The sequence below is a fragment of the Eubalaena glacialis genome, chromosome 11 (assembly GCF_028564815.1).
Source record: "Eubalaena glacialis isolate mEubGla1 chromosome 11, mEubGla1.1.hap2.+ XY, whole genome shotgun sequence".
In the NCBI taxonomy this organism is placed as follows: Eukaryota; Metazoa; Chordata; class Mammalia; order Artiodactyla; family Balaenidae; genus Eubalaena; species Eubalaena glacialis.
The window spans coordinates 95,980,055-96,007,771 of NC_083726.1; the positions used below are offsets into that span (position 1 = coordinate 95,980,055).

General features: G+C 34.8%; 1 protein-coding gene across 6 annotated transcripts in view; it reads left to right on the forward strand.

Annotated features, from left to right (window-relative positions):
- The window catches only part of DNAI7 (dynein axonemal intermediate chain 7), a 74,679-nt gene that overhangs the window by 7,878 nt on the left and 39,084 nt on the right, over positions 1-27,717 (forward strand). For 3 of the 6 annotated variants that reach the window (XM_061205163.1, XM_061205168.1, XM_061205167.1), the window contains exons 3-9: positions 8,268-8,352; positions 10,689-10,780; positions 12,984-13,085; positions 13,931-14,068; positions 18,619-18,765; positions 22,254-22,357; positions 24,029-24,338. In XM_061205163.1, coding sequence (XP_061061146.1) covers positions 8,268-8,352; positions 10,689-10,780; positions 12,984-13,085; positions 13,931-14,068; positions 18,619-18,765; positions 22,254-22,357; positions 24,029-24,338 — 978 coding nt within the window. Of the gene's footprint in view, positions 1-8,204; positions 8,388-10,524; positions 10,583-10,688; positions 10,781-12,983; positions 13,086-13,930; positions 14,069-17,199; positions 17,252-18,618; positions 18,766-22,253; positions 22,358-24,028; positions 24,339-27,717 lie in introns of those variants that run through there. The other 3 variants (XM_061205164.1, XM_061205166.1, XM_061205165.1) reach the window with 3 other exon arrangements.

Genomic DNA, 27,717 nt, shown 5'->3' on the forward strand with positions numbered 1-27,717 from the left:
GAAGACATTGATTAGATTGTAGGGGGAAATGCCTTACAGACTGATTAATGCATAGATGAACTTGGAATACTTTGAATTGATTTTATTTGAATAGATTGAGACTGGTGCCCAAGTACCTCCAGGCATGGAACTGTAAAGAATGGGCAAAAAGGGGGCCCTATAGCTCATATCTATACTTATATCCTATTTTAATTTAGGAACACCATACTCACAAAGAAGCTTTGGTTGCCTAAAATTTGAGTCCTGGTTTCTATGGAACATTCAGTGTTTACCCTAAAATATAAATGGTGTTAAGTTCAGGACATTAAATAATTGCATCTTTTAAAACAATGTGTGAGGAAATGGAATCAGCTTATACCTGGCTTATAATTAAAAAAGAGATAGCTTATCATGAGGATGCATATTAACACATTTATTTGTAGAGAAACATGAAGTCACTGTCTGTGATAGAAAGTAAGTATGATATGCCCAGTTGGTTTAACTTTAAAGGCTGGGCTTTGCTAATTAGGTAAATTGACTTTTTTTTAATACTTCAAATGAGCAAAATCTGTAGCTTTAAAGTTTTGATCAATTTAAAATCAAAGCAAGTGGTAAAATAAAATAATTTTTTCAAAATATTATTTTGATTTTCCCATTTCCAGTAATATTGGGCTTAAGATTTTTTGGGTTAAACTTTCTGCTGAAAACAAATAATGCTGACTAAAATATATATGTATAGATCAAAACTTCCATCTTAAAGGCACTTAAGAGCTGATAAGGTAATAAGAAATTATCAGGAGAAAACCTAAATTAAGGAAGGAACCAAAGAGGTAATGGATGCACTAAAACTCTTTTTCATGAGGGCATTTGTAGTACAGGGCAAAACTTGAACTTGTGGTTTTAACAGCAACAATGGGAGCCAAAAACAGTGGAGTGATGTCTTCAATGTGCTGAGAGTAAATAACTGCCAACTTAGAATTCTGTATCAGCTCAAATAATTTTCAAAAATAAAGGTGAAAGAAAAATGTTTTCTCAGGTAAAAACTGTGTTTTTCACCTGCAAAACAGACTATATGCATAAGGTATAAAACAGTAATCCAAATAATAACATGTGGGTTTAAAAAATAGATACATGACAACAACACATAATATTCATCAGTTGATAAGTAGATAAACAAGATGTGGTATATCCATACAATGAAATATTTTTCAGCCATAAAATGGAAGTATTGATACATGCTATAGCATGGAAGAACCTTGAAAACATTGTTCTGAATGAATAAAGCGAATCACAAAAGATCACACACTGTATGATTCCAGTTATATGAAATGTCCAGAATAGGCAAATCTATAGAGAAAGTAGATTAGTGGTTTCACAGAGCTGGGGGGTTGTGAGGAAATGGAAGGGGGCGCTGCTAATGGGTATGGGATTTCTTTTGGGGGGTGATGGAAATGTTCTGAAATTGATTATGGTGGTGGTTGCACAGCTCTGAATACACTAAAAGCCATTGAATTCCACACTGTAAATGGGTGAACTATATGGTATGTAAGTTTTATCTCAGTAAAACTGTTTTTAAAAGATATATGACAACAATAATGTATAATTTGGGTAGGGCAAGGATTAATTGAGTTAAGATGTTCTAAAGTCCCTGTACTGTTTGGTAGTATGATAAATGTATTTATATATTAGGTACATAGGTTGACTTTCTAGGATAGCCACTGAAATGATATAAATAGAGTATATAACTTCCAGACCAGTAAAGGGAAAATAGTGCACTAACAAAAAAATAATCAATTGAAGATACCAAGAAATATGAAAAGAAGGCAAGACAAACCCAAAATCAAAAGAGAAAGATTGTCAGATTGGATAAAAAATAAAATCCAACAATAATCTTTTTACAAACACCATCTAAAGAATAAAAATACAGAAGAGTTAAAGTAAGATGATGGAAAAAGGCATGCTATGCAAATAATAGAAAGATGAAAGTTGGTATAACTATATTAATATTAGACATGGTAGACTTTAAGACAAAAAGCACTTCTAGAAATAAAGAGGGTCATTTTGTAATGATAAAGTTTTGATTAACCAAGAAAATATAATTTTTAATTTGTATATACCTAATTATAATGCCTTGAAATATACATTGCACAGATTCAGAGAACTGTCAGGAGAAATAGACAATTTCACAATCATAGTGGAAGATTTCTTCTTTCAGTAACTGATAGAACAAGCATTAAAAAAAATAAAACAGTAAAGACGTAGAAGATTGGAACAACATGAACAAATCATTAGATTTGTTAGAATAAGAATTAGACATATATAGAACATTGCACTCAACAACTAGAGAATTTTAAGCACACATATTTTTTTGTCCAAAACTGACAATGTACTGTGACATAAAACTATTCTCAAAGTTCAAAGAATTGAAACAATTCAGAGCATGTATTATAACCTCAATGAAATTAAGCTTAAAAATCAAAGAAATAAGTTATAAACAGGAAGATACAATATGCTGGGAATTTAAAAAATACTCTCAAGTGGGTCAAGAAGTAATATAATGGAAGTAAAAAGATAATTTTAACTCAGTAATAAGAAAAATACTTCAAAATTTGTGAATGTGTCTAAAGAAGTACTTAGAGGGAAATATGTAGCCCTAAATACTTACTTTAGAAGATGAAAAATTAATGAAACTAAACATCATTTTCAAGAAGTAAGAAAAAGAAACTCGAAGTAAGGAGGAGGAAGGAAATAATAAAGACAAATATAAAAATTAATAAAATAGAAAACATACAATAGAGAGGATTTATAACCTCATATCTTTCAAGTCTTCACTCAAATGTTACCTTCTCCATGAGGCCCACCCTAAACACTGTATTTAAAATTGTAATTCATCCCTTCCCCAATGACCCCTGCAGTCTGGAGTCCCCTTGATTTCTCCCATAGCACTTTTCATCTTCTAAAATATTTTATAAATTATTTTACAATTTTGTTTATTGTACCACAGAGATATATTGTACAGCACAGGGAATATAGCCAATATTTTATAATAACTATAAATGGAGTATAATCAGTAAAAATTGTGACTCACTATGTTGTATACCTGAAACTTATATTAATACTGTAAATCAACTAGTCCTCAATTTTAAACATTATTTTTAAATTTTTTGTTTATTGTTTTTGTCTTTCTCTTCCCATTTGAATATAAGTTCATTAAGACAAGGATTTCTGTTTACTGATATATCTCAAATACCTATCACATATTAGACTCTCAGTATTTCTTAAAATAGTTGAATGAATAAATAGGCCACAATTTATTTCTCTGAAAATACTGATAAAATTGACAATTTTCTGGTAAATTTTATCAAGAATAACAAATGGCATAAATAATTAATACAGGCATTCCTTATTTTATTGTGCTTTGCTTTATTGCACTTCACAGATATGGCATTTTTTACAGATTGAAGGTTTGTGTTGAGCAAGTCTATCTGTGCCATTTTTCCAATAACATTTGCTCACTTCGTGTCTCTGTGTCACATTTTGGTAATACTTGCAATATTTCAAATCCTATGACTTGCTAAAGGCTCAGATGATAGTTAGCGTTTTTTAGCAATAAAGTATTTTTAAATTAAGGTGTGTATATTTTTTTAGACACAGTGCTATTGCACACTTAATAGACTACAGTATAGTGTAAACATAACTTTTATATGCACTGGGAAACCAAACAATTTATGACTTGCAATATTCCACCACTTTACTGTGGTGGTCTAGAATCAAACCCGCAGTATCTCCAAGGTATGCCTGTATTAGGAAAGAAAAGAGAGACATGACTTTAACAATAAATGACATAATTGGACAGCTTTATATGCCAATAAATTAGAAAATTTAGATGAATTAGACAAATAGAAAAAAAAACCTTCTCACACTGTTTCATGAAGAAGTAGAAAACCTGAATAGTCCTATAATCATTTAAGAAATTATATCAGTGGTTAAAATTTTTCCCAGAAAGAAAATTCTAGGTCTGTAAGTCTTTGTTAGCTAGTCCTTCATTCAAAGATAAATTATTTCACTTTTATACAAATCCTTCTAGAGCATGAAAAAAGAGGAAGCATTCCTAATTAATTTTGAGTTACCTGGGTAGCCTGAGAATAGCATGAGAAAGGAAAATTGAAGCCCATTCATGAACATAAATACAAAATGTCTAAACAAAATGTTAGCAAGAATGATAATAAGTCATGACCCAATTCAGCTTATTCCAGGGAGGCAGAATTGGTTTAATGTAAGAAATTAAATGAATACAATTAGATGGAGTTAAAAATTCAATTACTATGCCTTACCATTTAATAGCTTAAAGGGCACCTCTTTAGCCTGATAGAAGTATCTATATTTTAAATAAACAAAAACTGCCAGAGAAGCAAAATACTGAAATTAACAAATATTGACTAGGATAATGATTATGAGAGTGTAAATTGGAATAATTACTTTAGAAAACTCAACTTCAACAACATTGAAAATGCACATACCCACCAGTTTTACTTCTAGGTATACATTGTAGAGAAATTCTTGTATGGACACCAGGATACATACACTCAAAGGTTTATAGCAGCATTATTCATGATAGTAAACTAGAAACCATCCAATGTCAATCAGTAGAAGAATGGATAAATAAATTAATGAATTACTATTCAGCAGTGAAAATATATAGCTACTGCTATATCCCTCCTTGGGTGAATCTTACAAACCATAATTTGTATCTAGAGAAGTGAATCACACAAAAGGACAAATATTGTATTCTACTTATAGGAAATATCTAGAGTAGTCAAACTCATAAAGACAAAAAGTAGGATGGTGATTGATAGGGGCTGGGTTGGGGGCAGAAGGGGAGTTAATGTGTAATGGATACAGAGTTTCGGTTTGGGATGATGAAAAAGTTCTGGAGTTGGGTGGAGGTTATGGTTGTACAACAATGTGAATGTACTTAATGCCATTGACCTGCACACTAAAAAATGGTTAAAATGGTAAATTTTATGTTATGCATATCTTATGACAATAAATAAATAAGTAAATTACAATTGTATACATAAAGTATAATTGGATTTATGAAAAAATTCAAAGGTAAGAAAACTATTGTTTAGGAATATATACATATGTAATAAAACTTTAAAGCAAAACAAGAAGGACATTACAAATATCAGTGATGATCTCTAGGAGTAATTTTTTTGGTAAGTCAGTATAATTTTTGGCATATGTTGTGGAAAGAATTCAAAGAACTGCACGATACAGCTGTAACAAACCTATTCCCATCGGCTTTTTAATATAAACCAAATTTCTCATTTCTTATAGCTATAAAAATTAAAATAGAATCTGTCTGAATCCTTGTTTCATTCAGCAATAGCTAACATTTATTCTTGGATCATGAACTAACCAGGAAAATGAAAAAACCCAACAATCTCATCAAAAGGTGCATATCTAGTAAAATTTTACTTTTTATGTTTTAATATTTACCTATCAAAATTTGTAATATAAAATGTTGCTTTGTTCAATTGTGTACCAAAAATAATTATAAAATTAACCCAATCCAGAGCAAAATTTGTATTGCTTAGAAACTTAGAGTCAAGGAAATTAAAATTTTCATACATATTTTTATAACATAAATATGATAGGAAGATCAACAAAAGTTGTTCAAGTGTATTACACTAGGATAAGATTCTGTGGGGGAAGTGGAATGGAAATATGAATTCAAAGAGAAAAGGATTAAAATTTTTATTAAAGAAAAGCTTGTTCATATTTTTTTTATTTGATATTGGCCGTCAAATCACTATAGTATGTATCGATAGATCCATTGGATATATTTTAAATAGTGATGGATATATTTAAAGGAATGATGTAAAAGTTTTCTTTTATATATGATATACTAGAAAGCACAACATTTGAATTTATTTAAACTTGTGGTAAAAAGTTTTCAATGTCAACTTAAAAATGTGTGAAGGGGATACATAGCTTTTCAAAATCCTTTTAGGGACTATATGAACAAATAATTTTTAAAGTTACTAATCAACTACATCTGAGGAGGAGAAACCAGAAAAGAAGTCTAAGAAGGACGGAAGAAGCAAAATCAGATAGTACCAACCTGAAGGCCTAATGAAGAAAATATTTCAAGATGGAAGAAGAAAACTTCGTCAAATAATGATAACAGATGAGTAAAATGAGGGCTGAAAATTGGCCATTGTCATTGGAAACATGGCCATCTTAAGGTTCCATGACAAGAGAGGTTTCAATGGAACAATAAAAATGAAAGCCTGATTAGAATGGGGCATGCAGAAAATGGGGATGTGAAAGCAGTGGGCAACTCCTTTTAGGCAGTCTAATATAAAGGGTAACAGCATTGGAGCAAAAGAGGAAGAGGGATGTGAAATCCAGGGAGGGAGAGATCTATGAATAACTAGAGGTGTTCATTACAGGACCCAAGTCTTATATAGGCAATAAGGGATAGGATCTAGTGTAAAAGTGGTGGATTCAGACTTAAATAGCAGAAGGTACATCCAGTTCATCCAGTGTAACAGGAAGGAAGGGAGACAAAAGATAGAGGTAGATTAAAAAATCTGGTATGTAAAGGAGCGTATTCTTAAAAGTTTCTAGTGATGTAAGAGGTAAAGTCAACAGCTGAGAGTAGGAAAGAGGAGAGGATTTTGGAAGAGTGAAGAGAATGAAATAGCAATAGGAATACTGTATGGTGCTCAGAGCCTGTTTAAAATGTGTGCTCACAAATTTGAGCTCATGTATTTTTCTCTGGCAAGGTTCAGCTGCTCCTATTGCTAGCTCAGAAGTGGAGAGTTGGGTTTAACTAGAACTAGGAATTTGCCGGCTGAGCTTCTCAGAGGGAGAGGAAAATAGGGGAGGCAGAGATATATAAGTTAGTGATTATGTGATGAACTGTGAAATCTAACCAGGGTAAGGAAGAAGTGACAGTATGCGGGGGTTGATGAATGGTGAAAAAGTGATAGGGCTAATGGATTGGAGACTCCAATGGAGCATCCTGCAGTAGGTGAGCCAAAAAGAGCAGGTGGTCATCCAAGAGTCTCTGTATCCCTAGGATTAACCACTCAATTGATTCCTAAATTTAGATGGTGCACTTCTCTTTCCATACTCTCCCTTAGGGAAAATGGAGGGGAGGCAGTCATCACCAAGATAGTTCTCAAATCTGTATTCTGTAGCCCTGATCTCTTTGCTACATCTCAGTTCTTCAGTTTCAAAGCCTGCAAGTATTGCCTGGATGCTCCAGCAGCACTTCATACTAATTAAATTTCTCTAAACAGTTTCTCTTTCAAGTTTGCATCTTCTGGACTACTATTCTTCTTTTTTGATTTTTCTCTGACTCCTTCCTCTCCATGACTCCAGTTTTAATCATTATCAAATAAGTTAGCTTATAAAATATTTATTGGATCCATCCCCCATCTGCATTTCATTGTCATGACTTTATTAATTATTGTCAATAGTAGCCAAAATGTATCATCTTTACAATCATTTTTTCCCCTAACACCAGGTTTGTTTTCCAGATAATAGCCACAGACCTGGAAAACTTTTAGGGGGTTTCCAGTTCTTTTAGCATAATGTCCAATCTCTACAGCATAGGCTCCAACCTTCTTTTCCATTCTCATGTCCATCATTACCTCTTCTTGGGGTTTTCCTAGGGCCTATCCAGTGCTCTCCCAACTCCATATCTTATGCCTGCCTTTCCCTCTTCTTGGAGTATCTTCCTCTCATATCTGAATGTTAAAATCTTTGGGGCACAAACTTAAATACTAGATACTCTATAAAAATTTTACTTGATCCCAGCTGTTGAAAACAATTTGGCCTTACTCCAAACTTGCAAAATAACTCTATATCTGTTAGTCATAAAAATATCTTTAATTTTTATAGACATGTAGCAGTGTTAAGGATATTTTTACATATATTTTATTTTAATCCTTACAAAAATGAAATGAGGTTTTATTTAGCACCAGTTTAAAGATGTGAAAACTGAGAATGAGAGAATTAAATTGTATATACTTGTCACTGTCACTCTTGCCTTTGAATAATTTATACGTTAATTTTCCTACTTGTTTCCTTACTTTGTCCTCAAGGCACTGAGTCAAGGCTTTGCACTTAATAGGCAGTCTTATTTGAATGAGTAGAAGACTGGATTTGTGAAAGTAAAAGTGTTTTTCATAATTGCTAGTTGAGGGATATGTGTTTTTAAGTAATTTGAGTACATGTGAATAACCTTTTTAAAAATTGTGGCCTTTATTAAGTCTGGCAGTAAGAAAAAGAGAATCACCAAAGCTGACCGGTTGAAGCAGCTACAAGAGGAGGAGGAGAAACGACAAAAGGAGGAAGGTATAAAACACACAGTGATAACTTGTCATATGCAGGTAATACTAACAATAGGTTTGTATTTCCGTCATCCAGTCAATACTTTTTAAAAACAGCTTTCAAAATTTTTAATTTTTTGAATTTAATCTGTTTATAATAGCTATTTACTATTTAAAGGGTACCCAGAAATTTCTGTTAGTACACACCAATCATTTTCAGATATATCTTGAAGGAGAGTTGCCAGTTAAAATACAGAATGCCCAGTTAAATTTGAATTTCAGATAAACAGTGGATAATTTGGGATAATTTGCCTCATGCAATGTTTAGGATATACTTGAACCAAAAAAAGAGTCCATTGTTTGTCTGAAATTCAAATTCATCTGAGCATCCTATATTTTTATTTGCTAAATATGGCAACCCTATCTTAATTAAATTAAGTATAAGATGTTTATACTTATTGATTAAATTAAGGGCATTGGTACTGATTGTTCAGTAAGAATTCTGAAACTCAAATTAAATATGGGGAATATACACTAGCAAGAAATACACAGAGCAGCCTAAGTTCTTATAGTTTAATAATAATTTGTCAAGTTTAAAGAGGACTTTCATTTGTTAAAGAATGTCCAGTAAAAATTAATGAAAATTTGGTCATTTAAAATAATAAAAAGTGACTTTAAAAATCTGAATAGTTTATAAAAATAGAACTACCATATGACCCAGCATTCCCACTACTGGGCATATACCCTGAGAAAACCATAATTCAAAAAGAGTCATGTACCACAATGTTCATTGCAGCAGTATTTACAGTAGCCAGGACATGGAAGCAACCTAAGTGTCCATCATCGGATGAATGGATAAAGAAGATGTGGCACATATATACAATGGAATGTTACTCAGCCATAAAAAGAAATGAAATTGAGCTATTTGTAGTGAGGTGGATGGACCTAGAGACTGTCATACAGAGTGAAGTTAAGTCAGAAAGAGAAAACAAATACCGTATGCTAACACATATATATGGAATCTAAAAAAAAAAAAAGGTTCTGATGAACCAAGGGGCAGGACAGGAATAAAGACACAGACGTAGAGAATGGACTTGAGGACACGGGGAGGGGGAAGGGTAAGCTGGGACAAAGTGAGAGAGTAATATTGACATATATACACTACCAAATGTAGAATAGATAGCTAGTGGGAAGCAGCTGCATAGCACAGGGAGATCAGCTCAGTGCTTTGTCATGACCTAGAGGGGTGGGATAGGGAGGGTGGGAGGGAGACACAAGAGGGAGGGGATATGGGGATATACATATGCATATAGCTGGTTCACTTTGTTATACAGCAGAAACTAACAACATTGTAAAGCAATTATACTCCAATAAAGATGTTAAAAAAACAATCTGAATATTTCAGATGGTTGTAGCTTTTAGCATGAAGAATATCTGTTGATTCAGATTCAGGTTTTAAATGTCTGTTCTTAGTTTCCATGTTGATTTTTTAATGTATAATCATATAAATCTTTATTAGGTGAGCCATGATAATAATACAGTATCAGGATCTACATCTTAGGGAATGTTTTATTATATTGGGTTAAACTCATATTCTTCAACATATATTTCATATTTTGTTTTTTAATAGTGAAAGCAAGGGAAGATTAAGATAGTTACTTCTGATGATGTAGATGTCACAAGATTATGGAAATCTTCTGAAGATTTTACCTCTTCTTAATTACCCATGATAGATTTGTCATTTTTCATTGATTAAAATCATTATTGGATTGCTATAAACTTTTTGGAGAAGAGAAATATCATTGTGGGCCAGAAATTTTGAGAGTCATGTTACTTTTTTTTTTTTTTTAATTTATTTTTATTTATTTATTTTTGGCTGAGTTAGGTCTTCATTGCTGTGTGCCGGCTTTCTCTAGTTGCGGAGAGCAGGGGCTACTCTTCGTGGCAGTGCGTAGGCTTTTCATTGCGGTGGCTTCTCTTGTTGCAGAGCACAGGCTCTAGGCACACAGGCTTCAGTAGTTGTGGCACGTGGGCCCAGTAGTTGTGCCTTGCGGGCTCTAGAGCGCAGGCTCAGTAGTTGTGGCGCACAGGCTTAGTTGCTCTGGGGCATGTGGAATCTTCCTGGACCAGGGCTTGAACCCTTGTCCCCTGTATTGGCAGGCGGATTCTTAACTACTGCGCCACCAGGGAAGTCGGAGAGTCATGTTACTTTTTTGAAAGAAATCTAGCAGTTTTATTTCTACCACACAATAAAGGTTGTGACTTCTATCAAATATTCCACCATTACTACATCTTAAATATTTGAAATAACTTTAAGGGCTTAAAAACAGACTAAAGATTTCTTTTGTTGTTGTTCTTTAGAGGAAGCCCGTGTGAAATACAAAAAAGAAGAAATGGAAAGACTTGAAATACAACAAACTGAGAAAGAAAAATTGCGAAAACTTGAAGCAAAAGTAAATAAGCATTAATGCTATTATTACTGAAGACAAACTATGTGGCTATCAGATCTGTTTGGCCATTTAACGTCATTCTCCCCCATAGCTACCAGTAATATTTAGGCCTATATGAACTGGTTTAATTCATTTGATCCTACCATAAAGTTATGGTTGGTAAATTATTACCCACATTTCACAAATCAGGAAATTGGGGAATAGAGAGATTAAGCAGCTAATAAATTTCAGAGCCAGGACTTAGACAGAAGTAGTCTTGCTTCAGAGCCCATGCTTGTAACCATTAAGTTATTATTCTCAATCTGTCGTATAGATAATTAAATAGGGACCAAAAAATGTTCAAATTCTACCTCTCCTTTTAAAATTTCACTTCTCTTTTTCACCAGAATTTTTCATTATTGGATCAGTAGTTCTGTGATATTTTAAATCTTAGGACAAAACCTCATTACTATTAAAAATTGAAGATCCCCAAGGAGTTTTTGTTTATGTTTATCAATATTTACTATATTAGAAATTAAAACAGAAACTTAAAAACATCTATTATATTAATAGAGATTAAACATTGTTAAACATAAACATGAATAAAAAGTAAATACATTAACATGTAAAAAAACAATTACAGTATATATATATTTATTGAAGTATAATTGACATTTAAAATTATATTGGTTTTAGGTGTACAAAATAATGATTCGATAGTTGTATATATTGTGAAATGATCCCACAATAAGTCTAGTTAACATCCATCACCACACTTATATATATATATATTTTTTTTTTTTTTTGATGTGGCCCATTTTTAAAGGCTTTATTGAATCTGTTACAATATTGCTTCTGTTTTATGTTTTGGTTTTTTGGCCAAGAGGCATGTGGGATCTTAGCTCCCCAACCAAGGATCGAACCCACACCCCCTGCATTGGAAGGCGAAGTCTTAACCACTGGACTGCCAGGGAAGTCCCTATATATTTTTAATTAGGGAAATAAGTGGCATTGTTTATATTTTTTAAATCTTTTTAATCTCTGACTTAACAGAAGACAACTGGATCTCATACCTACTTCATCATTCCATCTGTTACAATATGTTGTTCTGACTGAAGTATGTGAAGAAAATCTGGCATCACACAGATATGTAGTTGGAAAAAGGAGGAATGTTGTAACAGCCTTTCAGATAATTGTGGATATTCTTGTTTGATACTATACTGAAACTAGATAGGTGGTAGCACCTTAATGTGGAATCTGAAACCAAATCAACGAACTTTACATACTCTATTATACTAAAACCTTGATCTCTTCTTACACTTTGAGTAGATCTTGTTTCCATGCATGATTTTGCAACATAATGCACTGATTGCTTGGAAAAAATTGGTTCACTGAATTATTTGCTTCCAAATGTTGACACATTTTTATCATTCATTATCCAAAAAAAAATAAAATCATATGTATTAGTATCATCTCCAGTCAAATCAGAAAAGTTTTTAAGTATTGGGAAACTGTCAGACTCCCTAGTGGTGGATATAGGTTTTCTAAAATTCAAATTTTTATTTGAAAGCTTGAATTTTATCACTGGCAACAAATACTTTGAGGTGTTTCCTGAAAGTGACATGCTCAATTCATTCATTTTTGACAGAATGTCTGCCAGAATACTCAAATAGTTGCATAAATGTTTATTTCTGAAGATAGCATTGTCCTTCGTTATGTAGCAGAAGTGCTCTATGCATACTTCCCATTTTATCACACAGCATATTAAAAAGACATATACTTAAGGTTTGACATCTAATAAAATTAATAAATTTCACTTCTTCATCAGGTCATTCTTATGTGAAACTGACTGCTATCACCCGTCTCCCCCGAAGAATATGACCACTGATATAGCTTATGCCTTGATTTGCACTAAGGCGCCAGCAGTTTTACACCATCTTGCAAATGTGTACACTGCAAAAAAAGCAAATAAAGTCTTAGTATTATTATTAAAATAGATTTGACCTCACAGATCCTGAAAAAGTTTGGGGGACCCACCAGGAGTCTGCAGATCACACTTCGCACACCACTGTTTCAGATGAAAACTTTTGGAAATATCAGTTACATTTAAACTGATTGTAGTATTCAGCTTGAAATTAAATACTTGTCAAGTAAATTTTAGGTGCTACTTATGAAACACAAAGCTGAAATTAAAGAAGAGATCAATGTATCTATCCCCATGAAACAGGATCTAGAAAGAAGAAATGAAGAGCTTGAAGAACTTTATTTATTAGAGGCATGTTTTCCTGAAGCAGAGAAATTGAAACGAGATAGTAGATTGCTTTCTCAGGTAAGACTGATTTTATTTATTTAGCTAATACTTTTGTACCACAAGAGGGAGTTATAATCCAATATCTGTTTAAATAACAAGAAACTTTAAATTTGTCTATAAAAAAATCTGTAATCTGACAAATCTCTCTCATATTGCTTGTAGCAAAGTAAATTCATATAGCTCTGTAGAAATCTATTTGTCAGTAATAAGATCCTTGAAATTTTTATATCCTTTTACTCTGATTTAATTTGGGAGAATCTATACTGAGGAAATTATCCTAAATTAAAATATAAAAAGTTTGAGCCTAAGGCAATCTAGTGTTGCTCAAAACAGTGTAACTTTAGAAACAATGTAGATGATTATCAGGATAAAAAGGAAGAACTGTAATAATATGGCAAAAGATTATAGTATAATTTAAAGCAAAAAAATTGTAAGTACAATATGATTACAAATGTAGAATTTGCATAGACTACAAAATGAATGGAAGGACTAATACTAAAATGACAGTGGCAGTTAACAATTAGTAGTCATTTGAGAAGTAGAAATTAGCTCAAGTGTTGGCTTTTGTACATACAGGAGCTATATGATTAGAGAGGAAAGCAAAACAAAATCAACTCATAAATACTTTTTAAAAAATAAAAATATGACAATAAATAAAATTTCTATTTATTTGAAATATTGAGGCTTTTAAATTATTTTGATGAAGAGGAATTTGGTTATTTTAGAGATATCTCAAGTAACTAAAGTCATAGTATGTTTTTTGCCTAATATGGAAAACAAGGTTATAAGCTTCAAAAAAGAAGTAATTTAATCTTTGGTTGAATCTTCATCAGTGTGAACCTTCAAACATTTTTATTCCACAGTGGAAACACTACATTCAATGTGATGGGAGTCCTGATCCTTCAATATCCCAAGAAATTAATACTTTTATTAGCTTGTGGAAAGAGGAAACCAATGAGACTTTTGAGGCAGTGACTGCGAAGAGTAAACTAGTGCTAAATGTAGGTATTTAAGTATTATTCTGTAATTTTAAATTATGTAAATTACAATTGTCTGATATTGACTCTAAAAATAGAAATAAATTAAATAAAGTATTTTTCAGTTAATAACACTACTACTTCCTTGGCTGTGGAGAAACATATTTGCTCATCTTTTTGTTTTCTTTTTTATTTTTGCCACTCCTAAAAACCTCTTGCCACCTTAGGTAAGATCAGCCTAATATAAATTTGAAATAGTAACTGTATGTATATCTAATTCAAGAAAAAATCAAGTTGCATCCATTTATGTAGATAACTCGAGTGCAAAAATGTATGATTTTATCCTCAGCCAGAATTGTGCACTATTCAGTGATTCACTACACGTTTTTTTTTAATGTTAACTATGAGCCAGGCACCTCTTTTACGCACTGGAAGTACAAAGATGAATAAGAATATCCTACCTTCTGTTTCTGCAAGTAGGATGGATAGGCTAACCTGAGGAGCTACCACATTACAAATGCACTTAAAAATGCTAGGAAAAAAATTTTAACGACATTTAAATCCATTGCCTAGCTCAAAAGAAGGCCAAGGAGAATCTTGGAGGCCATAAAACAATTCAGAAAAGTGGGCAAGTCTCAAAGTCAGTGGCCTCCCAGAGAGGCCCTGGTGGCTTAGCACTGGTTTAAAGGGCAATCAGGAGGCAAAGCCTAGGGTACAAGGAAGGTAGCAAGTTGGATCAGAGACACTTTTATGGCTGGGAGCCTCAAAAAAGGTAATGTGGATAAATAGGGGAAAACCTACTTTGCAAAGGGAGATGATAAGAGCTTGATTGGCTCACGTTTAGCTTAATGAAGGGAAAACAAAAATGTCTCTACTGAGAATTCTTAATAATGAGTGAGTCAGGAGTTAGATTGAAGAATTTATCAGAATACAGCACAGAGAGATAAAGAGATGAAAAATATCAAAGAGTAGTTAACAGACATGTATGATGGAGCAAAAAGGACTGAATGTATATTGACAAGGAGTACCAGAAGGAGACAGAGAGACATAGAAGAATGAGGGAGAGACAATATTCAAAGAGATAGTGGGTGATGATTTTCCAGAATCCTCAGAAACCCAACAAATCCCAAGTTAGGATACAAAGAAAGGAATCCACACTTAGACACACCTACATAATATTAGAAACTAGAAGGAATTCACTCCTCTTGGTCCTTTTATCCTCTAATGCTTTTTGTTTCCATTTCTGCCATGTTGTGCTTCTTGTCACTGTGGTTTACTTCTCCTCCATGTTGCTATAAAATGGAATAACTCCAGACTGTTAAGGTCATAACATGCTCGCCTAGTTTAATCTGGAAAACAAGCTTATGAGATTCATTTTACATACGAAGAAACGGGTTGTGACTTGCTTACGGTCCCCTATGAGACCTTAGATGGGCATTACTCTGACTTTCCAAAGACTCCAAGGAGCCTCCCATGAAATGTTTGGATGCTAATGGATTCATCGTACAGTATTCTTGCCATTGCATTTTCTCTCTCCCAGGGAAGCTGCCATAGTGTGATGCTGGTCCAGGAATCTGCTGCTCTTTGATTAGCAGGAAGGCAGCAGGAAGTAGTACTAAAGTTCACCAGTGATGAGCTGGATGTGACACCTTCCTGTTATGAATGTGGGATACAGAAGCAGAAGTAATGAATAGTAGGGAAGATGAGAAAAGGATAAGTGAAACAAAACAGGAGCTAGATGAGGAGAGTAACCAATAATAATAGGAAACTAAAGCAGGAAGCCACAAGACTAACAGAAAGAATTGGATAGCAGTGATCGCATGGTGAACACCAAGTTCCAAATTATCAAATTTATTTATTTGACAAACTCTTATATAATATTTACTATGTCAGGCTTTCTCAGCCTTGTTCAGTTTATTCATGTTGTTGCTGAATTCCCCGAATAACCCTGTGAGGTATGCACCGTTATCCCCATTTTACAAACAAAGAAGGCGAGGCACAGAGATGTTAAATAACTTGCCCCAAATCACACCACTGTTAAGAAGTGGCAAGGATGGAAGCCCAGCTTTCTGGCTTGAGCCCATACTACCCAGCTATCTCTCTTAATTTAGAAATTTTCTGTATGTTATCTATGTCAGTGTTCAAAATTAAATTTTGCCATTTATTAGTTGTTCCTTGATCATGCTGTACCTTAATTTCTCCCAACACTCTAAATATCTCTCCACTTTCTTCCTGCTTGTGTGATTTCTGAGAAGTTGGATATAATTCTTAACTTTGTTCCTCTAAAGGTAAGGTGTTTTTTTCCCTTTGGCTGCTGTCAGGAGTTTTTCTTTATCTCTGATTTTCTGTATTTTGAAAATGGTATGCTTAAATAGGTTTTTTTTTTTGGCATTTATCTTGCTTGGTGTTCTCTGAGCTTCCTGGATCTGTGGTTTGGTGTCTGACATTAGTTTGGGGGAAATTCTCAGTCATTATTATTCCAAATATTTCTTCTGTTCCTTTCTCTTTCTTTTCCTTCTGGTATTTCCATTATGTGTGTGCTTCCTTTTTTTTGTAGTTGTCCCAAGGTCCTTGGATATTCTGTTCTGTTTTTTTAAGTCCTTGTTCTCTTTGCTTTTTGGTCTTTTGAGGATTCTATTGATAAATCCTCTTGCTCAGAGATTCCTTCCTCAGCTGTGTCCAGTTAAGGAGTAAGTCAAAGACATTCTTCATTTCTGTTGCAGTGTTTACGATCTCTAGCATTTCTTTTTGGTTCTTTCTTAGGATTTCCATCTCTCTGCTTTACATCACCCATCTATTCTTGCATGCTGAATACTTTATCCATTAGAGCCCTTAGCATATTAAAAACAGGTGTTTTAAATTCCTGGTTTGATCATTAGAATATCCTGCCATGTCTGGTTCTGATGTTTGCTCTGTCTCTTCAAATTGTGGTTTTTACCTTTTGGTATGCCTTTTAATTTTTTCTTGATAGCCAGACATGATGTACTGGGTAAAAAGAACTGCTGTAAATAAGCCTTTAGTAATGTGGTGGTGAGGTAGGTTGGGGGAGGGGAAGAGTTCTATAGTCTTGTGATTAGGTCTCAGTCTTTAAGTAAGCTTATGCCTCTGGACGGTGAACTTCACAAGCGTTTTTAATTTTTCTTATCCCCTCTTAGGTGAGAGGGAATGGCTAGAGCCAGCTGGAGTTGGGTATTTCCTTTCCCCCAGGTGAGTTCGGCTCTGATAAAATTCCAGCAGGTTAGGCTCCAGTTAATTAATTTCCCCTGAGATCAAGCCTTGTTAAGAACAGAGTGCTCAGGCGTATTTCAAAATGCTTCCTTTCCCCCTCCTCCTGCCAGAAGCAGGAGGGAATTTCTTTCCCCCATATTTATCGTGGGGACCTGGTTGAGCTCCTGCAGGTAAGTCTCACAATACTATGGGCTCTCACCCTCCCAAGACTTCATCCTCCGGGAGGTTTTTTTTTTTTTAATTTATTTTTATTTTTGGCTGCGTTGGGTCTTTGTTGCTGTGCACGGGATTTCTCTAGTTGCACCGAGCGGGGGCTACTGTTCATTGTGGTGCGCAGGCTTCTCATTGCGGTGGCTTCTCTTGTTGCAGAGCATGGACTCTAGGCACACGGGCTTCAGCAGTTGTGGCATGCGGTCTCAGTAGTTGTGGCACATGGGCTTAGTTGCTCTGTGGCATGTGGGATCTTCCTGGACCAGGGCTCGAACCCGTGTCCTTTGCATTGGCAGGCGGATTCTTAACCACTGCACCACCAGGGAAGCCCCCCTCTGGGAGTTTTTAACTCTCAGAGTTTTCCACCCTGAGTTCCCAGCAATTCATCGTTTACAGTTCAGGTTTACAGACCTGGCACTGGTTCCTGCAGTGGTTTCTGCTCCTGACACTCTGCTCTGATAAACCAACTCCCTGTATTCACCTGTAGGTCTCTCCAATCTTGGGGATGGGGATTTGCTCTGTGTCCTCCCCTCTTTTATGGATCAAAGAATAGTGGTTGGTTTTTCAGTCTGTTCAGCTTTTCACTTGTTAGGATTGAGTGGCGTCTTCCAAGCTCCTTACTGGTGGAACCAGGTTGCCTCAGTTTCCTCATCTATAATATAGGCACAATAAACAGTACCTACCTTATAGAGTTATGATGAGGATGAAGTGGATTAAAACATATAAAGCATTTAGAACAGTTCCTGGCAAATAGTAAGCATTCAGTAAATGTTAGTAATTCTCCTCCTCCTCCTCTTCCTCTTTCTCCTCACTCTCCTCCTCCTCATCATATTGTTATTGTTTCTATTGTTCCACAGTCTTAAGTAGTGACAAGCTGTGCCTCCTCTATCAGCTCGCTGATGACAGCTCTGTTACACATAGTATAGAATTCTTATAGTGGAGCTTTTGGAGGAAATATTTTATTTTTCCAGGATCTTAAATAATAGAATAAATACAGGAAAGTATTTTTATATGTTTTACTGGTGATGTGTTCCTCAATTCAAAAGTGATAAAACGTCCCCCATTTCACTTTTTCTTTGTGTGTCAGATTACTTTAATCGTAAATTTTTACTTTATAGTTTTACTTTTACTTATAGTTGATTGAGAAATTGAAGTTAATTTTATTGGAAACTCCATCATATGATTTGCAAGAGAAAAATATAATACAGTACCAAGGATCAATTCTAGAACTGCAGGAGCTCCTTCATCTTAAGTTTAACATAGCCACAGAAATACTTCTCAGAGTAAGTGTGATATTTTGCTTTATATGTTATTATTGACTTTAGTAAGAGTTAAGATTTTATATTATACAGTTTTTAAAGTCCAGTGTCCTTTATTTTTTTTGAAGATTTAAAAGGTTATGGAAAAGTCAGTAGAACAACTTAAGGCACATGTATTTATCCAGATTTAACAACTGTGAATATTTTATTTTTAAAGAAATGAAACATTATCAGTGTAGCTAAAGTCTAGATTTTTTTTTCTTATACTTGCTAAAGTTTACCAGGACCTTTATGAAAATAAATTCACAAAACCTTGTATGTTAGCTATACACTCTAGATAAATCAGTTGACACAAGATTACAATTACTGGTAGTCACTCTATTTTTCCCAAATGTCTTAGTACTAATGATAATATTCAAATAATTATAGAGCCATTGTTATACCTAAGAAAATTAATAATTCCATAATATATTCCAATATCCAGTCCATATTTAAATTTTCCCTAATATTCCATGAATATCTTTTATAGCTGTTTTTGTTTTGTTTTGTTTTTTAAATCAGAAAACAATGTAAGGTCACACCTTGCTTTTGGCTGTTTTCTCTCTTGGTTTCTTTTGGTCTAGAACACAATCACCTTTATAGGCTTGGTAGAATATGTTCTAATTATAAAAAGACCTGTAGGGCTTCCCTGGTGGCGCAGTGGTTGAGAGTCTGCCTGCTAATGCAGAGGACACGGGTTCAAGCCCTGGTCTGGGAAGATCCCACATGCCGCGGAGCAACTAGGCCCATGAGCCACAATTACTGAGCCTGCACGTCTGGAGCCTGAGCTCCGCAACAAGAGAGGCCGCGACAGTGAGAGGCCCGCGCACCGCGATGAAGAGTGGCCCCCGCTTGCCACAACTAGAGAAGGCCCTTGCACAGAAATGAAGACCCAACACAGCCAAAAATAAATAAATAAATTAATTAATTAATTAAAAAAAAAAACTGTAAGGAAGGCTTATTGTTAAGTTTATTCTTGGCAGTAATATTCATATTATAATTTTGCAGCTATTTTATCTATATTGTAAGAAAAAGCCAGTAAGGAAATGTATTATAATTATTAGTAATCAAGATTTTTATTCTAAAAGAAAAAAGATATATAGAAGAAAAGAAGATTAGAAAAAAATACCGTAATGTTAAATTTGTAATGGAAGTATCAGTATGAACCAGATTTCTTTTTATTCCATAAAAAGGAACGCGGTCTAATTGTGGTAAATGGCTGATTCGAGTTTGGGGCAGAGAAAGTGAAAGATAAGGTTGTTATTGAAAGATGAGTTTGAGTTATCTTGTGCTAGAAAACAAGTAAATACTCAAAAACTAATGGAGTCGTAGCCAAAGAGACAGGACTAAAAGAAGCTCCCACTGGTCAAGTTGGGGATAATTTGAATATCAGAAAGAATAATGACTATAATTGATTATAGCAGGCGTCCCCAACTCCCAGGTCGAGGACCGGTACTGGTCCGTGGCCTGTTAGGAACGGGGCCGCACAGCAGGAGGTAAGTGGTGCGTGAGCGAGGGAAGCTTCATCTGCCGCTCCCCATTGCTTCCCATCGCTCACATTACCGCCTGAACCATTCCCCCCCACCACCCCAGTCCGTGGAGAAATTGTGTTCCACGAAACCGGTCCCTGGTGCCAACAAGGTTGAGGACCTCTGGATTAAAGAACCTTGAATAAAATAAAAATTCATGAGTCTATAGTGACATTCCAAAATGGAAAGGGGAAAGTGGAGTGGCGGGTAGAGAGAACAGTTCTTTACGGAAGAATACCACCTGATGAATGTGGAAGGAATGATCAGTAAGATAATAACCATTTTTCAATCCCCAATGTAATAATTGATAAGGATCATCAATGGCTACCTCAATAAGTAGGCGAAAAGTTTAGGAACACATTATTCTCATAGTGCCAAAATATTAGACCACAGATTACTTACTGACTAGGATAAATGTACTTTGCAAGGGGAGATAGGGGTAGTCACCACGTTAACTAAGTGATCAAGTCCACATTGTTAACAGTAGGACATCATATGCCTCCTGATAGGATGCAATGTGAGGAACACAACATTACCTATTGTGCCTTCTTGCCGAAAATTGTTCATCTAATCTGATTAAACCTACCTAGACCTAACTTCCAGTGTACAAAAAATAAAGGGAATAGAGAAGCAAGTTAAACCATGAGGAAACAGCTAGATAAATTCACAATGTGGAACAGTTCTACAAGGCAACTATCCTGGACACTTCAAAAAGTTAATGTCACAGAAAAGAAAAGTGTGGGAGAACAATCACTTTTATTTCTTTTTTTTTTTTCTTTTCTTTTTTTTCTTTTTTGGCCACACTGGCACAGCTTGCAGGATCTTAGTTCCCCCACCAGGGATCGAACCTGTGCCCCGTGAAATGGAAGTATAGAGTCCTAACCACTGGACCACCAGGGAATTCCCAGAACAATCACTTAAAAAAAAAAGAGCAATAAATTCAACTCCCAGTACATTTAAATTTTTACATTATAGGAACCAAATACATATTGACTTACTTAAGCCCTTTGAAAGAGCTAATATCTTAAGCAATAGGCATCAAGCTATGTTAGTCTTTATAAAAGAATTCTTAAGAACATCCTTAAATCGTGTGTTTAATGTTGATTATCAAGTATTGCACTAGTAAAACACATGACTCATCTGGATATTTTGTTTTCTAAACTTGGTATGTTCAGAAATAGGCTAACTTTTGCAATAGCATAATCTACATTTTAATAAGGTAAGGATAAAGAAGCATGCATATAGTTAAAATGAAAAGTCACAATAATGTTAAAATTGAAAAGGGTAACCTAAGAGTAATCCACAAGTGCTACCTGGGAATACAGGAGCAACTTCAATCCTTAGACACCGTAACAGAAACTGAGTAGAAAATGGGGAGCACATTTAATTGAGTAGATATGTTTTTATCGTTTAGAGAATTTTTTAAAACAATTCTTTGTTATTTTGACTGAACCTTATTTTTACCCAAATTACTCTTTTATTTTTATTTTTTTTCAAGGTTTCTTTTTTTATTATTATTTATTTTTGGGCTGTGTTGGGTCTTCGTTGCTGTGCGTGGACTTTCTCTAGTTGGCGGCGAGCGGGGGCTACTCTTTGTTGCAGTGCGCGGGCTTCTCATTGCAGTGGCTTCTCTTGTTGAGGAGCACCGGCTCTAGGCGCGCGGGCTTCAGTAGTTGTGACTCGTGAGCTCTAGAATGCAGGCTCAGTAGTTGTGGCGCACAGGCTTAGTTGCTCCTCGGCATGTGGGATCTTCCCAGAACAGGGATCAAACCCGTGTCCCCTGCATTGGCAGGCGGATTCTTAACCACTGCGCCACCAGGGAAGTCCCCAAATTACTCTTTCAATATTGAAGGGAATCCAATACCTAAGTGATGAAGTAACTTATCTAAATTGCATAATTTATGAGGCCTCTAAGCTTAATAATGTTTTCTTTTTCTCTTACAGCAAGCTAGTACTTTAGCAGATCTGGACAGTGGAAACATGGAAAAAATCATCCGGGATGAAAATGTTACTCTATATGTATGGGCAAACCTCAAGAAGAATCCAAGGTATTCCCATGGGTGATACTGTAGGTCTGAAGACATTATAGTCACATGACCAGGCAGATGCCTGTTGCATTACAGCATGGCATACTTATAAAAACCCATGTTAGAAAGTCAGCCAACTGGGGTTTGACTCAGAGACCTGCCATTTATCTTAGGCAAGTTACTTAGCCTTGTTATGCCTCAGTATATCAACAGTAAAATGATGATTATACCACTTAACTTAATAGGATTGGGCTGAGGATTAAATGTTAACACATGTAAAGGTCATACATAGTGTGGTGTCTAGCTCAAATATACACTGACTAAATATCAGGGTCTTCCTCTTCTTTTCACCCACTTAACCTCCCTCCCCACCAAAAAGTAGAAGTGGTAGGTGCTTTCTACATGGCAATCTGAAACTTTTAAAAAATTTATCTTTTGTGAACTGTTAATACTTTCAAAAAAGAATACTTTTCATATTTATTATTTTTTAGATAATTTAAGTGATGTTTCCCCGATTATTTTCAACAAAGTAATATTCTGAGGAATGATAGAGATAATGATAAATTCACGATCACTTGGTTGCTGCTTTATCTCAAACATTTCAAAATAATTGAGTTAGTATGGCAGCAAGTTTTAGGAAAAAATGATCTGAATAAAAGTTAGGAGGCCTAGGTTCTGGTCCCAACTCTGAAAAGACTAGTCCTGTGACAGTGGAAAGTATTGGACTTTATTTCTGATATTTAGTAAAAGTAAGGAACAAAGTATTTTCCAAGTTACATTTGCTACAAAATGCTCTGTGGTTTAAATCAGAGTCAATATATTAATATAACCTTTTTCATTGTAAAATATGTTATATCCAGAAGGATGAAGGAAATTAATCTATATAATTTTAAAAGAAGAAAAGTAAAATGAATATCCCTGTATTAACTACCCAGGCTTAAGAAGAGAATTAGATGGTATCTTTTACTAAGATAAGGAATAGTGGAAGCAGAACAAGTTTTGTTTTACTTTGATGGTGATGGTGAGAGAGCAGGGGGTGGTCAGTATGATGAGCTCAGTGTCGGACTTGTTGAGTTTGAAGTACCTATGACACATCAAAGTGCAACTGTCTGAAAGCATTGAGAGAAATCTGAGTTGGAGACATATTTTGCAGAGTCATACAGATTGATAGTTCTTAACTTTTGGGGAGTCATAGACTCTTATGAACTTTATTACATATGCTCACACATATGTAAGGGCATTTTTGGACCTTTTAAAGTTCATTCAGGGATGCTTCTTCCCCTAGGAAACATAGAACTCATGTTAAACACTCCTGATAATATAAATAATAATTGAAGTCATAGAAATAATAATATCCAGAGAGAGTATGTAGAGGGAGAAGAAAGAAGGGCTCGGGATGGAGAGTCAAGTAACATCAACGTTTAAGGGATGCTTAGGAAGGAGACCATACAAAGGAAACAGAGAAGGAGCTGCCAGAGATGGAGGAGAAGAGTATGGAGTCATGGATCCCAAGAGAGAGTTTTGAGAAGGTAACATCAGTAACTGGATCCAAATGCTGCAAAGAAAGCAAGTGTGGGTCAGGACTCAAAACTGTGGCGAAATTAAAGTGGAGAGAAATACTGCTTATGTATAAATTTACAACAGATATAGAATTTTCTAGAGCCTCATCCTTTTTGTTAAATTAATTAACAGGTACAGAAGTATCAGATTCTCTGAGACACAAATTGGATTTGAAATTCCAAGGATATTAGCAACATCTGACATTGCTCTACGACTCCTACATACTCACTATGATCATGTCACGCCATTAGGCCCTGTTCCAACAGCACCACAAGAACACACGTCCATGGTAACTTACTTTGGCAAAGATGAAGTTAAGAGTGTAGAAGCAGCAGTCAGCAAAGATCTCCAAGAAGAGCATAAAGAACAAGAAAATGAGTCTAACTCAGTTCATGAGGAAGAAACAAAAGTTGACGAACAAGGTGGTATTGAAGGACAAACGGTAAGACACTTATTTTTTTTAAATAAGAATTTAATTGCATTTTTTTAAATTTTAATCTTTTTGGCTGTGCCGTGCAACATGTGGGATCTTAGTTCCCCAACCAGAGATCAAACCTGTGCCCCCTGCAGTGGAAGCGTGGAGTCCTAACCACTGGACTGCCAGGGAATTCCCTAAGACATTTTAAATGTACATTTTTTCTTCATGTAACAGGTGTTATAGATTCCCTTGATGCATTCTCAAGATTTTTTCCTAAACAACTAGAAACTGAAAGCTACTTTCTTGCCAATGGCTCAGTTTTGTGTGTGTGTGTTTTTTTCTTGCCTTCTATTCATAGCCACTATTCATAGTTGAGCCTGTTGCTTCTACATCCTAAAGTTGAGGACAGGAATTGCTAATTTTTATTTTAGGTTCACTCCCGAAAAGCTTTGAAGCAATTTAATTTGTGCGTATTTATTATATTTCAAACTCACTTAAGGGAACTTGTGATAAGTACTTTCACAAACTGAAGGATTATCTTACATTACTCTTACTTCCTCAGCTTTTGGTTTTGTAAGAAAGAATTATATGAAGTAAAAACTGATATTTTTTAAACTGTTGTACTCTCTTAAAATTTGACATCTTTAGATATAATAATATGTTAGTTGAGCAATTTAATAATCATATTCTGTTAGTTGGTTTCTGTTCTCTTTTTCTTTCTATTTCCAGGATTTTCAAGCTACTTACTTATTAAGGTAGAATAAATTGTCTCTTTAGAATTTATTAATACTTTCTCAGAACTGAGCAGCTTTTTGTTTGGCCATGGACCATTTGCATTTTAGGAAGGACCAGGTTTTCCTACAGGTACTTAAGATATGAAGTGTATTGGTTTATTGGTTTGTTTTCTTTAAACACAGGTGAGGGTTAAGAATTAAATTGAATACAAATTTGAAATCAGAATAAGGATTATTAGATATTCTAAGAACATATTTAATTGAAAAATTCCATTTGATTCCACCAGAATCAAAAATTATAATGATTCTGCAGCAATATAAAAAATGGATAAGACATGATGGTCAGTACAAAGAACAGTATTTAGAGTGTGATTACAATGATGAAAAAATTAAAAAGGCATAAGGGGAGGAGAACCCAGAGACCTGTATATAGCTGATATTTCACAGAGGTGGGAAATAAGTGATTGGTTCTTCTTTAAAAATTTGTCACTTTTAAAGGAATGTTTTTTGAGCAATCTGGTAGCTTTTATAATGAAAAAATTCATTTTCCCTCTCAGGTAGCGTGGTAGCATTACTAGAGTTCAACAGTATTTCCAGTTTTCTTCCCTTTCCTGGACAGGAAGGAAAGAATTACACTGCTCGCCCCCTTGAAATTAGGGGTGACCATGTGACTTGCTTTAGCTAGTAAGATGTGAGTGGAAGTGACACACTGATTTCTAAGGGGGGGAAAATAAAGAATGAGTAAATGGGTGCTGGATGTTACATTATTTAAACATGCAGTAGAAAATAAAATGAAGACCCATAAACTTACAATAAAATTTGGCAGGATTTTTGACTGAAAATTCATGAAAACAAAGAACAAATTAAAAACTATCAAAATTGTTGTATGAAAAGAGTATCTAAAAATGTTTGGTCTTGATCTGATAAAAAATATTGAATAACTTCTGCTCCTCAAGTTCCTTGATCATATTTTATGAAAAACCCGTCAACAGTTTACCTAAGAATTTGCCATTACTAATTTAAAAGTTATGAAACAGTAATTAGAAAACGTATAATTTGAAATATTACTTGAATTTAGATGGCTAAAGCAATTCTTCCTTATGCATGTATGTCTCAGTTAAAGCAGCCTTATGCAGTAATGACTCATTATAGTTCTGTGTATAAAACTACCAAAAAATAGTTTTATATTAAATACATCAGCATGTGAATTCACTATAATATCAAACAGTGCAGTTATATATTTTTCTCCAGGTCCGTCATCTATTAGAGTAAGAAGTCATTTCCTTTACTCTCAGCTGGTGAGCTCAAAGTTACCAAGCTAAGCTTTCCTCAGTTAAATGGCCCTTTCCAACGTGTTTAACTATATCTGTTTTTTTTTTCTATTATTCTTTAATGTTTTATTGAACCATTTCAATTTATAATGATGACTACAGGTATACCAATGCTAATGTTGATAATGCCACAAAAGTACGTCAAGGAAAAGCATTTTACTGAATGGTAATGCATATTTTATGGAATACTGAAGCTCTTCTCAAATAAGTAGCCTAGGAAACCCAGAGTAAAGATCAGACAATTAGTAATATAGCAGAAATAGTTTTACCCTATGAAACTTCACCACAGCCTGGGAAGCTTGACTGAGAATTGTGTGAATGGTACATGGAGGAACCTGGCTGGCAGAACTTTGTTATCAGGGGATTGAAAAAGAGAAAATTGCCTAGCAGATGAGACTAAACTTAATTTAGTTAGCACCCCTATTTCCAGGAACCAGTCCTCTCATCACACCAAACAGGCATGTGTGTAGATGCTTATGCTTATGGATGTGTGCTCTCCCATCCTTCCAAAACCCCCACGGCATTCTGAAAAGTTAACGTGAGTAATGCTGAAGTAGGGATGATTTCCACAGAAGCAGAAGAATCCCATAGTGGTGCCTAAGTGTACCGAGGCAGGTGGGAAAAGCCATCTCCTGTGCTGAAAGGATTGTTGGGGCAGCGGGGAGGCAGTGGCAGTAAACTGCAGAGAGTGAAGAATCAATCCACCACCTCAGAACCACTTGCCCTGCTAAGCTGGGGAGGAAAGGAAAGAGAGCTGATGGAAACAATTGTCAGCTGGGCCTCCACTTGTCACTAATTTTGAACAGAGCATATTTTGTAAATGTGAGTAGGCTTCAGGGAGCAAAAATCAGTGGAGGGACTTCCCTGGCGGTCCAGTGGTTAGGACTCTGCGCTCCCACTGCAGGGGCCACGGGTTCCATCCCTGGTCGGGGAGCTAAGATCCCGCAAGCGGAGTGGCAAAAAAAAAAAAAAAAAATCGTTGTATTTATAAAGAGAGTCAGCAGTTCAAAAGAAGGGGATAAAGATAACTTGGTGGAACTTATGGGGAAAAAAAGTAAAATAAATGATGGAAAGAAGTAGGAAATCCAATATCTATGTAAAAGAAGTTCCAGAACACAAAGGAAAGGATGAGTTTAATATAATGATTGGCACTGGGACCGCTAGCTAAGATATGAAATAAAATAAATTTGCATTCATACTTCCCTCTACAGACTAAAAAAAAAAACCAGATTTTATATTTTTTAAATATAAAAAAAACTAATCAAAAACTCATAAAATAATAAAAGTATTTGAAGACAATGTAGGCAAGTTATTTTATCATATTTACTAAGAAGGTCC